Source organism: Triturus cristatus, chromosome 6 (genome assembly GCF_964204655.1).
Source record: "Triturus cristatus chromosome 6, aTriCri1.1, whole genome shotgun sequence".
NCBI lineage: Eukaryota > Metazoa > Chordata > Amphibia > Caudata > Salamandridae > Triturus > Triturus cristatus.
This window is the reverse complement of record NC_140589.1, coordinates 709,820,401-709,834,703: the sequence shown is the minus strand read 5'-3', so window position 1 is coordinate 709,834,703 and position 14,303 is coordinate 709,820,401. Positions and strand designations below refer to the sequence as shown.

The 14,303-nt window shown below is 45.6% G+C and overlaps 1 protein-coding gene across 1 annotated transcript in view; it reads left to right on the top strand.

The window, feature by feature from the left end:
* Positions 1 to 14,303, top strand: part of LOC146817750 (uncharacterized) — a 746,064-nt gene that overhangs the window by 680,105 nt on the left and 51,656 nt on the right. The window contains exon 47 of the mRNA XM_085609232.1: positions 4,550 to 4,615. Coding sequence (XP_085465358.1) covers positions 4,550 to 4,615 — 66 coding nt within the window. The remainder of the gene's footprint in view (positions 1 to 4,549; positions 4,616 to 14,303) is intronic.

Sequence of the window (14,303 nt, the reverse complement as noted above, 5' to 3'; positions counted from 1 at the left end):
AAGCATGGGAAACAATTCTGGGAGTTAGTGGCCAACGGGAGCCAGTGTAGAAGCTTAACTTTAAATAACTTTAATCAGCCCCGGGTATGGTGGAAGCACTTCTCTGACTTATATGACACAGCAGGAGAGGATTACTCGGTTATCTATGACTGGTCTGAAGACAGGTTGCTCTACAACCAAACCTGAACTATTTATAGTGCTCAAAGCCACTAGGAGTGCTATTAAGAGTATCATGCCAGGCATGGCAGCAGGACCCCATGGGATACCGGGGGATCTTTACAAAGCTGATATAGTGAACTGGACATTATATTTTAATAAACTTGCAAATGCAATAGTAGTAGGAGCTCAGATCCCGAAAGCAGCAAAGATTGTACCTATCCACAAAAAGGGCCCTGAGGATTTACCACTGAACTACACTTCCACTTAGTTCCACGTCACAAGCTTTGGGAGATGCTAAGGCAGATGGCGATGTTCCCTGCAAAAGGGCGATAACCTCGCTATCTCTGGAAATTGTATCGCCCTGGAGAAACGCGTTGTTAGTAACGCGCTGCCAGGGCGATAAATTGCAGAGATAGCCTGCGATAATATTATAATCGCTAAGCACGCCAGCAATAATTATCGCTGGCCATTGATAATATGCCACTTTCTTCTTATGCCAGATAGAGTATTGTCTTGAAAATCATTTTATAACAAGTGACTTTGTGAGTTTTCATTTTTTTACATTTTATATAGCGCAAACTAAACCCGAAGGTATGAGAGAACTTTACATGAGCACCAGATGCATTACAGACGGACACATTCATTTTTTTAGTAGGCAAGGGGAGATTAAGTGATTTGCCCAGAATCACATGATGTTGAGAGTCCCTGCCGAGACTTGAAACCAGTTCCCCAGCTTCGAGGCCGACTGCTCCGGCCATTAGGCTCCAACCCACACATCCTGCATGCGTACGTCTTGGACTGCTTGCCTCACTACCCTGAGAGTTAAGTGGCAAAAGGTTATATGTGGTGCTCAGTTTTGGGTACCTTAATCGGTCATCCCCAGCACATCAAAGGTAGACAGAGTGAACAAGTTCCAACAGGGATAGTTTGTCGCCCTAATTATTTGTGATGTCTCTTCTATTCAGCAACAGTCCTAGCGAACACAGTATTCTTTTATATCCAGGCAGATCCAGCCGCTCTTCTAGACTGATGGAGAGTAAGCATTTTATTCCATTCATTTGTGCTGTATGTTACATTGTTAGAAATATGGTTTTAAGCAGTAGAATGTATTACCCATTTCCATTACCACACAGAGTCAAACTTCAAAACAGAGGAAAAAACGAGAAGACTTAACCCTAACAAATAAGTGATCTTGAAATTTCAATTTAAAACCACAGTTCAGCTGAATCAGCATTAGGGAACGTTGGTGAGGTACACGTCACCCATTTGCGGAAAGGTGTGGCAAAGACATTGTTGCTTAAACTGTGTCTTTGGCTCAGCTCTACAATCTTTGTTTTCCCACCCACTGGCGACACAAGTGTACTTAGTTCAATGAACAAGCACTGAATGTGAGAACAGGTTATTGTAACCCCGCAGAACCCCACCCAGTACATAAATGAGGGGGAGTCGATGCTTTTGGATTACTAACAAGGAGCAGTGGTAATCCAAACCATCATTCATTAATGATTTACACACTCAAGATCACTAGAAAAGCAATATGTATTTTGACATATTTTTTTAGAAATAGTTCTTTTAAAATAACAAGAGCTAGTACACATGATATTAGTCACATCACAGAAGATAATAAAAAAGTAGCTAAGCTTTTCAATAACAGTGAAAACAGGGACAAAATCGTAACATCTTGATTTATAGGCCTTACACCCTCGCTGTGCTATCTCTAAGCACTATGCTAGTTGTAGCAGATGGATAAATAATAAGCCTGAGTTTCAGAGGAGGTGTGCATACCTGAACAACAGGGGTTGTTGTCTGTTTGGAATAGCTTGTCAGCTCTTTCAAGCAAATGGCCAAGAGCTAGGAGATTTTGTCTGTGCGAGAACACAATCTTGGCACCAGTTCATTAAGGCAGAATGGAATGCTTCACAGAACCTCAGGGAGTCTTGCTCAAGGCTTCTTCTGTCGAGATGGAATGTGGTGCTGTGCTCATCTGGATCTGTGTCTGTGACCTGGGTGAAGTTTCTCTCCACCTAAGGGGCGAGTGGTGGTCCTTAAATTCTAAATTATTTTTAGGGATGAAAACCTCTGACATAGTTTCAGGTATGTTGTATCCAGATTACAAGCATAAGAAGAAATGTTTCAGACACATAGTTAAGAAAATGGGAAGTGAAGGGATGTCAATCCAGACTACACCCTTTTAATGATTTATCTATGGATGTTCTTTTGATGGTCTTGACATTATGATAAGTTTGCACTTGTCCCAGACTGGTTGTTGCAGGTCTAGGTCGTTATCTGAATGACTTGACACTCTCAGTTCTAGGCGTGATAAGAATAATCAGGCGATGGCGTTAGTGTTATTAGTGTGTATACCAGAATAGAATTATGAGAAAAACAGTGATAAGATTTATGACTTTTCTGTGAATAATTTCTAAGCTAAATAGTCACTGAATTATCATGAATGCGTTTTGATTGCTCCTGAGTACCAGAGATATTCATTACATTTACAGAATAAAAGCACATGCCAGAAACTTGCATTTGATGAAACCACAATTCATCACTTGTTACATGTTTAATAACAAGTCTTCAGACTGAAATCATAAAGGGGTCCCTTCACTGGAAGACATGATCCTTACATCAATATATTCAAAAGAGGGTAGGAATGCTCTATTACCCAAATAAACATTGACAATATTGAATATGATGGGATCTTCCTCAGCCCAGGCCTTCTGTGAGCAAATGTTGGAGCTGTGCTGAGCAGACCCTGACAGCTTACTTTCAATAACAACTCCCAGAATAGTCAAAGTGGAAAAGGGAGTCCTCATGAAAGTGATGAGATTAAATAGCAGGAATGTCTTTTTTGGTTGTGCGCCAATGCATGCGATTGCATGTTAGATATTTTGGACTTTGCCAAATATCTAATTGACTTCTGGGGCCACATTACACATTACGCGCATTTTCATTCTTTGCGCCGGTGCACCTTTAAAAAGGTGCGCCCGGCGCAAACAATGAAAGTGAGCCCTATTACGATGAATGCGCTGACCCAGGGCTGCCGCAAACTCGCGCTGCCCCCATGGCAAGGCATTCAGGTGAAAAACGCCTGCACTTTTGAAGGGGATTAAAGATCCCCTTCGCTGGTGGGTGCAGTCAGTGACTGCACCTGCCGGCAAGGGAATGCCTGAGGGGTCCACAGGACCCCTTATTGCCGTGCCAGAGGGCTGCCATCAGGGGGCACACTGAAAGTGCGCCACCTTATAGATGGCGCACTGTCAGTGCACCTCCTGAGGCCCTTTTTGCCTCTGTGCCCTTGTCTGTAATAGGGCGCGGGCACAGAGGCAAAGCTATTCTCTCATTTGTATGGGGCATGGCCCCATGCAAATGACGGAACACCCCCTGCAGATAGCGCTATCGGTATTACAGAAGTGTCTGCGGCCCCTTCTGTAATACCAAAGTGCACCGGGGGTGCGCAAAGCGGGCGCAAACGCCGTTGCACCCCCGGGGCACTTTCCGTAATACAGCCCATGTAGAGCACTGAATGTTTAATTATGATTATTTGAGAGTGCATTTTATTGTTCTACTCAGAAATCAAGCGTTGGTCAATTGGGCGAGGTTGGTAGTGTAATGTTCTAGGTGTCAGCATCTGTGTTGCAGTAATTCAATCTAAACTACATAAGAGTCCATGAGTATTATGATACTTTTGTTATGTATGGTTTCTTTTGGAAGTCTCTATCCTGAATTCCGGATTCTAAATCTGGTGAATCACTGTAATGACGTAGCAACAGTAAGACGCACACGTTGTTTCCCACTGTTGCTACCTCATAAACCAATTTCACGCTGCTCTGGCAGGACTTTCTGAGAGCCTATCAGTGCATTGCTGGCTCTTGCATGGCTTTAGTTGAGGTTAAGTGGCAGGTGGACAGTTTTTTTTACACTTGGGACTTGGAGGAGAGGCCATGCTATATGTGGATTTCCCATTACTCTTCTACCCCTTTGTAGCAGTTGAAAGTAGGGAAAAGTGATTTTGGGCACCTTACATAACATAAAACTATAGATAGGTAAAAAACTGAATAACTGGAAACTTTTTCACCTTGGGATTTTTAGTGACGTAATATAGATCTTGAACTTTTCTTTTTTCTATTTGTTGTCACTCAAAACACCTTGGTGAAAAAACATCGTTCAGATCGACAATTCTACATATTCCCAATATACTAAAATGTGATTTGTCTGTTTAGAAGGTTTTTGTGTTTCAGTCATTTCCCAAATATCAATGTTAAGGTCCCCAAATCTTCAAAGACGGTTTGAGATTAAATGTTTGTTGAAGCCAGCACAGGCCAGCTAGCAGAACATTAACACTTGACTTGTTGTCTTACCGACTTCCCTTTTCTGTTTGCATTTGAAGGTATGAGAAGGAAGTCACCCTCAATGCTGTCGTACAGCGCTGGGACCTCCCGGACTCACTCTGCAGGTAAGCATATTAAATGCAGCAATTCTCTCCAGCACCTAATTCTCAAGGTTTGCCCCCTATGGTCCTCCCTACCCCTGCATCACAGCACTGGTGAGAGGCATTATGAAATATTAGAACATTGGAATGTTGGGAGCTACATTGAAAACAATGGTGTGCTCCGGGCTTGTATAAGCCCGGAGCACCAACATTCCAATGTGTCTTTGTTCACAGCTCTGGCTGTGAACAAAGACTTCAGGGAGCCTGAGGGGATTTCAATCCCCTCGCACTCCCTGAAGGCTTTGTTTTGTTAGAACATTCTGCCCTCTAGTGGCAGAATGTTCTAATAGCCTTATAGCCCTTTGTAGCAGGGCTATACCGGCTTTTAAAGTCCCTCTGCTTTGTTAAAGTCCCTCGCCTTCGGCTCGGGCCTTTAACGCTGCAGCGGGCCTTTAACAGCCGTTCTAGCCCGCTAGGCGGGCTATAAGGCTATAGTATACTATTTCTGGAAAGAAAACAGAAAGCCGCTATACCACTGCATACCTGCAGGGATTTAGAGTTTGGCGGAGGAGTTACTAGGTAAAATGGTGGCAGATATCCAGTCTGCTGTACGGGTAATAATGTACTTTTAATGGGGCGAATGGGACAGCTGACACGTTTGTGATAGAGTATCGAAAATGCCTAACTTAAACTAAGGTCCTTATTCCTGATGTATAAAGATGCAGTTCATCCCCACGGTTATCTACTTAGTTTGTCAAGTGGAGATGAGACAGAAGATGTTGCGGAGTGATTGTCAATAATGCCAGCTCTGTACCTCTGTTTCGAAGCATCTAACTTTTCTTTGACACAAAAGCCTACCATGGACATTTACCAGAGAGCAACGACAATTGATTAGTGATACATTACAACAATGGATATGCTGTTAAATAAATCCGTAACCTTGTCAGATAAAAGACTTACAATACTAAGATACATAGCATATGAAAAATTCATTATGAGAAAAGGGGCCTGTCTGTCCTCCCTCCACCCGCCAATAGACAGCAAATCACCTATACACTTGAACAACACAGCACAGATGCATGGAAATAATAACCAATCAGTTTACAGTAGGGATCGTTTTATACATTGAACGTTACACGTTGGTTTCTCACGACAGAACACTCGTGTAATGTTGTCAAGTTCCAGAATGTTATAGCCTTATCAAATACCTTATCTCTATTATTTATTTATTTATTTATTTAACTTATATAGCGCACAGATACCCCAACGGGGTGTCCCGGCGCTTGTGTGAGAACGTGTATAATGCTCGCTGTAAGGTGAAGATTTAGCAGAATAGAAAAGTTTTCAGGGCTCTCCGAAAGGGAGGTTCTTCTTGAACGCTCCTGATGTACAAGGGAAGGTTGTTCCAATGGGAGGCAGTGCAAACTTGGAACGTTTTCCCCCCAGATCGAGCCTTTTTAACCCTAGGGGTAAAAAGAAGATGTTGAGAGCTCGATCGGAGTGAACGGGCGTTGCTGTAGGGGCGGAGACATGAGGACAAATGAGCAGAACCCTTCCCGTTGATAGCACGGTGGGCAAGGGTGAGGGCCTTAAATTCCGACCTTTTATGTACTGGGAGCCAATGCAGCCTGAGGCGGTAGGGGGTAATGTGTTCTCTAAGGGGGAGACCACAAACCAAACGGACTGCGGCATTTTGAACTGTTTGCAAGCGCCTCAGGAGACCTTTAGATAGTCCCAAATAGAGGCCATTGGCATAGTCAAGATGGGAGGTGATTAGCGCCTGCACAATTGTTTTCCTAGTTTGGTTAGGGATGAAGTTGATGAATTTTTTCATCATCCTCATTTTAGAAAAGCAGGCCGCAGATACAGATTGAATCTGCTTCTTGAAGGAGAGATCACTATCCCAAATGACTCCCAGGTTTTTGACGGAGTCCTTCGGCAAAGGAGGGGCGCTCAAGTCAAGAGGCCACCACAGAGTAGGATCCAGTGGGGAGGGCTGGTGAAAAAATATTACTTCGGTTTTGCCAGCATTAAGCCGGAGGCAGTTGTTATCCATCCAGTTGGCAATGCTCCGAAGGCAATTTTTTAGTGGGTCGAAGGTAGACTCAGAGGGGGAGTCATATGAAAAAAGAAGCTGTATATCATCCGCATAAGATGTGGCCTGTATTCCAGATTGGGAGATGATCTCGGCCAGCGGGGAAAAATATACATTAAACAAAAGAGGGCTTAGTGAAGAGCCCTGAGGGACGCCCCACTTAAGAGGACGACTGCATGAAGTGAAGGGGGGAGTGAATACAGCCTGGGTCCGATTGGACAAAAAGGAGGCAAGCCATTCCAAGGCCTTGCCCTGAACACCTTTCTCCTGTAGTCGGTTGAGGAGGATCGGGTGAGATACGGTGTCGAATGCTGCTGAAAGGTCCAGCAGCACCAACACCGCTCTAGAACCCTCGTCAACTTTCCACCTGATAGCGTCCGCCATCTCCAGGAGGGCAGATTCGGTACTATGACCCGGCCTGAAACCGTGCTGGGAGATGTGGAAGGCGCCGCTCTTCTCAAAGAACCCAGCCAATTGGCCATATACAAGTTTCTCCAGCACTTTGGCTGGGGCAGGGAGCAGGGAGATGGGGCGGTAATTTGCTGGTTCAGAGGGGTCTGCGGTTGCCTTTTTGATGATTGGTACCAGTCGAGCATGTTTCCAAGAGTCTGGAAAGATACCCGACAAGAGAGAGTCATTCCATATTTCGTTCAGTACTGGATTGAGCAAAGGAGCGAGGGATTTGTACTGCTTCGCTGGCCACGGGTCCAGGGGGGAGCCAGATTTGCACTTGAGTAGTTCCGCCAGAGACTGATCTAGGGAGATCGGCTCAAATTTGGAAAAGACTTTATCCGGATTGGAGCTAGTTAAATCTGCCTTCAGTTGGGGAGGAGTGATGTTGCTGGGAAAGGAGTTCTGGATTAGAGCGATCTTATCTTCAAAAAAGCTCGAAAGATTGTCGCAGAGAGCCTGGGAGACCAGTGGTTGGCGCTTAAGGGCCAAGGGGTCGGTAAAGGCTCTGACCGCATCAAAAATGACTCTAGGTGCACCCTTAGCCCTGGTGATTTTCTCCTCAAGGTGTGATCTTTTATGGTCAATGATTTTTCTTCTGTACTCCTTAAGGGAGGTTTTGTATTTGGATCTACTGTCAGGAGAATAAGATCGCCTCCAATTTCTCTCCAGCCTCTTGCAGGTAGATTTATGTAGCCGCAATTCCTCAGAATACCAGGGTGCCGAGGGAGAGGTACGAAGGGATTTAATAGGTCTCAAGGGTGCTAAAAGATCCAGAGCCGAGGTAACCCAATGGTTGAAACTGGTCACGCGAGAGTCCAAATTGTGGGCCTCCCCTGGGGGGGTCGTGGAGAGATGAGGGCCTAGACTCTCAAGAGAGATTCTCCTCCAATTCCGCCCCATGGTGTTGGACTGAGGTCTGGAGCGATCCACCAAGCGGGAGGAAAAGGAGAAAGGGATTAAAAAATGGTCCGACCAGACAACAGGGGTGGGCTTACCTAAAATAGTGTCAGTGAGGTTGGTACATATCAGGTCCAGAGTGTGCCCTCCCTTGTGTGTAGGGCCAACGACAAGTTGCTTTAGGCCACCATCAGATAAGGCTGACAAAAAGTTGGAGGCATTAGGTTCATTAAGATCGTCAGCGTGCAGATTAAAATCACCCAAGAGGGTGAAATTGGCATAGCGGAAAGATGCCTGTAAAGCAAAATCAATGAGGGCCGGAAGATAGGAGAATTTAGATTTGGGGGGACGGTAGACCAATAAGCCAGAATAAGTAAAGTTGGCGGCCAGTTTAATACAGAAAGGTAACGCCTCAATGCACTCTATTTGAGGGTGTGGGAAGGAGGAGATCGACCAGATAGATCTGTATATAATGGCCACTCCTCCACCAGGGTGTGAATTCTGCCTGTTAGCGCACAGAATTTTGTAGTCGGGAGGAATAGCGAGGCAGAGGGCAGGATTGGTGTCATCTCCCAACCAAGTTTCCGTAAGGAAAAGGATATCCCACCTGTTATCCTCGAGTGATTGGGCTATGTCTAATGAATGTTTTACTAACGAGCGACAATTAATGAGTCCAGCTTTGATAGACGTATTACTGCCGCTCACAGGTTGACGGTGTACGGACTGCCGTAAGTGGCAGGCGGGGTGAGAAGTATCGTCAGTATGCCGTACGCAGCAGGGTTTGAAGACAAAAGATGTCGGGTCGTCCGGCAGTGCTTGGGGTGCCTGTGGCCAAGAGCATGAATTGGAATTGAGGCCTAAAAGGGTTTCCCTGTTGTAGATGAAGGGATTGAGGGACTCCCGCAGCAAGGAGATAGAACCTGGCGTGGCCGCGTCCGAGACGCGGACGAGCGCAGACGGGCAGGACTCTGGCACGACTCCGGCGCGAGTCCGGCGCGCTTGCTGAGCGCGTTCGCTGCGCGAAGTCATGCCCTTCCCCTTTTATGCGCGACTAGAGCGCTCCGGGTCTGATCCACCCCCAAGATGGCCGCCACGCTTCTGAGCCCCGGGACCAACTCCACAGCGTTACAAGTCAGCTGCAGGAGAGAGGGCGCCAGGCAGCGGGATACGGGAAAACACCAAGGTGAGGAGGTCTGCCTAGTGCAAAGATGCGATCACAAGTTAAAAAATTACGGAGTTAAAAGCAAGTCGACTAAATGTGCAAATATTCGCAATAGCAGCGTAGAACACAGCGTAACAGCAGCAGAGCACACAGCCTCCCGGCTTCCGCCTCAGGAGGGGTACACACAATCACACAGACTGGCGCGTGGGATCTAGGCCCCTTTTATGCGCGACTAGAGCGCTCCGGGTCTGATCCACCCCCAAGATGGCCGCCACGCTTCTGAGCCCCGGGACCAACTCCACAGCGTTACAAGTCAGCTGCAGGAGAGAGGGCGCCAGGCAGCGGGATACGGGAAAACACCAAGGTGAGGAGGTCTGCCTAGTGCAAAGATGCGATCACAAGTTAAAAAATTACGGAGTTAAAAGCAAGTCGACTAAATGTGCAAATATTCGCAATAGCAGCGTAGAACACAGCGTAACAGCAGCAGAGCACACAGCCTCCCGGCTTCCGCCTCAGGAGGGGTACACACAATCACACAGACTGGCGCGTGGGATCTAGGCCCCTTTTATGCGCGACTAGAGCGCTCCGGGTCTGATCCACCCCCAAGATGGCCGCCACGCTTCTGAGCCCCGGGACCAACTCCACAGCGTTACAAGTCAGCTGCAGGAGAGAGGGCGCCAGGCAGCGGGATACGGGAAAACACCAAGGTGAGGAGGTCTGCCTAGTGCAAAGATGCGATCACAAGTTAAAAAATTACGGAGTTAAAAGCAAGTCGACTAAATGTGCAAATATTCGCAATAGCAGCGTAGAACACAGCGTAACAGCAGCAGAGCACACAGCCTCCCGGCTTCCGCCTCAGGAGGGGTACACACAATCACACAGACTGGCGCGTGGGATCTAGGCCCCTTTTATGCGCGACTAGAGCGCTCCAGGTCTGATCCACCCCCAAGATGGCCGCCACGCTTCTGAGCCCCGGGACCAACTCCACAGCGTTACAAGTCAGCTGCAGGAGAGAGGGCGCCAGGCAGCGGGATACGGGAAAACACCAAGGTGAGGAGGTCTGCCTAGTGCAAAGATGCGATCACAAGTTAAAAAATTACGGAGTTAAAAGCAAGTCGACTAAATGTGCAAATATTCGCAATAGCAGCGTAGAACACAGCGTAACAGCAGCAGAGCACACAGCCTCCCGGCTTCCGCCTCAGGAGGGGTACACACAATCACACAGACTGGCGCGTGGGATCTAGGCCCCTTTTATGCGCGACTAGAGCGCTCCGGGTCTGATCCACCCCCAAGATGGCCGCCACGCTTCTGAGCCCCGGGACCAACTCCACAGCGTTACAAGTCAGCTGCAGGAGAGAGGGCGCCAGGCAGCGGGATACGGGAAAACACCAAGGTGAGGAGGTCTGCCTAGTGCAAAGATGCGATCACAAGTTAAAAAAATACGGAGTTAAAAGCAAGTCGACTAAATGTGCAAATATTCGCAATAGCAGCGTAGAACACAGCGTAACAGCAGCAGAGCACACAGCCTCCCGGCTTCCGCCTCAGGAGGGGTACACACAATCACACAGCTATACCATCTATCTATCTATCTATCTATCTATCTATCTATCTATCTATCTATCTATCTATCTATCTATCTATCTATCTATCTATCTATCTATCTATCTATCTATCTATCTATCTATCTATCTATCTATCTATCTATCTATCTATCTATCTATCTATCTATCTATCTATCTATCTATCTATCTATCTATCTATCCATAGGTTTCACACATGTTATAGTTAGCGGAAATTTTACTGATAAAAAACCAATGAAATTCCCCCGTTATAGTTAGTGCAGGAAACTATAACTCACGCGACCGCAATCCTCTGCTGATGCTAATACTGTATTTAGACACTTATTTGCCCATGTCTTCTTCCATAAATTTTTAGCTATACATATATTACAAGTATTTTTTTTCATAAAGACACATATGTCATCAGCAGAAGATTGCGGTCGCGTGAGTTATAGTTTCCTGCACTAACTATAACGGGGGAATTTCATTGGTTTTTTATCAGTAAAATTTCCGCTAACTATAACATGTGTGAAACCTATGGTTTTTTCAGTGAATTTGCAAGGTTTTTTAAATGCTAATTCCTAACTATAACGTGTGTGAAACCTATGGTTTTTTCAGTGAATTTGTACGGTTTTTTAAATGCTAAGTTACTTTACGCCATTCGTGGCGTGCGCGCCCACTTAACGCAGTTCGTTCCGTGCGCGCACCATGCGCTTCGCGCACCGTGCGCGCCTACTTTACGCAGTTAGTGCCGTGCCCCCACGGTGGGCATGCGGTGCGCTACGCGCACCGTGCGCACATGGAGGACATATTATGCGCTTCCTTGTGATAGGTAATCTGTTGAAATTTTTTGGGGAAATGCTGTGCTCTTATATGCCATGCACAAATGGTGGCCTTCGGCCACCATTTGCACACGGGGTGGAGAGAGTGGGGTTTTTTTTTAAAATAATTTTTTACCGTACGCGTACGGTAAGCGTACGGTAAGCGTAATCGGCGAAATTTTCGAAAAATAAAAAATTACCGTTTTTTGCTTTGGGGGATCTTTGAAGACTCAACTAACATGGTTATGTGCATGGGCGCTGTCTAAACAGCCCCTTTATATGTTTTTGGCATTTGTTTATCAGCTCCCCCCTCAGAGTGCGAGAGAGAAAATGGCAGCCGCCGCTTCCTGGTTTCGACCGATTCGAATGTTTACTAAGATCTAAGGGCCAATCAGAATCGCGCTCGCGCACGCCACCGTACGCGTACGGTAAGCGTACGGTAAGCGGGCTCAGATATATATATTGATTTAAAGGCTATTTTCTCAGAATCTACTGAACAGATTTACACCAAACCTACAAAAGGCACTTCCTTGACCTGAGGACTACCTCTCTGCCAAATTTCAAGTAATTCTGTTCAGCCGTTCGGGCTGTAGCTGTGTCTAAAGGTCCTATGGAAAAATGCATGGGAAAAACGCGTTTTGGGACCCCCCTTTTATCTCAGCTCCCGCTTGACGAATCCCCCCGAGACTTTCAGGGTAGGAGCGGAGCGTAGCGCCCCACCTATTTTGAAAAATTCACGAGGATTCGTCAACCGGCGCCAAAGTTATTAAAAATAGAATGTTGCGGATTTCCTATGGAAACGTGGTCCTAACTATAACTACCTACTGGCGACCGCCAGTAGGTAATATATATATATATATATATATATATATATATATATATATATATATATATATATATATATATATATACACATATATATATATATATATATATATATTCACTGAAAAAACCATAGGTTTCACACATGTTATAGTTAGCGGAAATTTTACTGATAAAAAACCAATGAAATTCCCCCGTTATAGTTAGTGCAGGCAACTATAACTCACGCGACCGCAATCCTCTGCTGATGCTAATACTGTATTTAGACACTTATTTGCCCATGTCTTCTTCCATACATTTTTAGCTATACATATATTACAAATATTTTTTTTTCATAAAGACACATATGTCATCAGCAGAAGATTGCGGTCGCGTGAGTTATAGTTGCCTGCACTAACTATAACGGGGGAATTTCATTGGTTTTTTATCAGTAAAATTTCCGCTAACTATAACATGTGTGAAACCTATGGTTTTTTCAGTGAATTTGCAAGGTTTTTTAAATGCTAATTCCTAACTATAACGTGTGTGAAACCTATGGTTTTTTCAGTGAATTTGTACGTTTTTTTAAATGCTAAGTTACTTTACGCCATTCGTGGCGTGCGCGCCCACTTAACGCAGTTCGTTCCGTGCGCGCACAGTGCGCTTCGCGCACCGTGCGCGCACAGTGAGCACGCGGTGCGCTTCGCGCACCGCGCGCCCACTTTACGCAGTTAGTGCCGTGCACGCACGGTGGGCACGCAGTGCGATGACAAAGCAAGAAAGCACGTCAACAAATCTGTTTCTGCTTTCCTCCGTGACTATGGTATGGGTGCCATTTACCACAACAACTTGCGTTATGACATGCAAGACATTTATAGAGGAGATGGTGTGCACTTCAATGATGAAGGGAACAGAGTCTTCCTCTTGAACCTTAGACTCTGCATCGGTACTTACTTGTAGGTACCACTAAAAAATCATTTCATAAACACAACGGCTCTTTTTAGAGCCCCCTAATATCTAAACACTTAAATCTGATTTTCATTTTTTTTTTTTTTTTCCTACCGTACGCTTACCGTAAGCTTACCGTACGCTTACCCCGTGATTTTTTTTAAAATCAATAAATGTTTTCTTTGTACTTTTCTGTCCTTCTTTGACCCCCTTACAAATGTTAGGGGGTCTGTAACTCTCCTCATTGCCCCCTTTCCTTGTTTTCACTCTTTTTTTTCAGAGTGAAATACACAAAATGGCGGCCGCCGCTTCCTGGTTTCGACCGATTTGAATGTTTACTAAGATCTAAGAGCCAATCAGAATCGCGCTCGCGCACGCCACCGTACGCTTACCGTAAGCGTACGGTAAGCGTACCGTAAGCGGGCTCAGATATATATATTGATTTAAAGGCTATTTTCTCAGAATCTACTGAACAGATTTACACCAAACCTACAAAAGGCACTTCCTTGACCTAGGGACTACCTCTCTGCCAAATTTTGAGTAATTCTGTTCAGCCGTTCGGGCTGTAGCTCGTTCTAAAGGTCCTATGGAAAAATGCATGGGAAAAACGCGTTTTGGGACCCCCCTTTTATCTCAGCCCCCGCTTGACGGATCCCCCCGAGACTTTCAGGGTAGGAGCGGAGCGTAGCGCCCCACCTATTTTGAGAAATTCGCGAGGATTCGTCGACCGGCGCCAAAGTTATTCAAAATAGAATGTTGAGGTTTTCCTATGGAAACGTGGTCCTAACTATAACTACCTACTGGCGACCGCCAGTAGGTAATATATATATATATATATATATATATATACTTCCTATACGTGTGCTCAGCACTTAAGGGTGCACTCTAGAAACCGCAAACTGTTCATTAGGGCAACGCCAGCACTTCAACCTCGAGTGTTCGCCTGACGCGTTTCGGATGATTCCTTACTCATAGG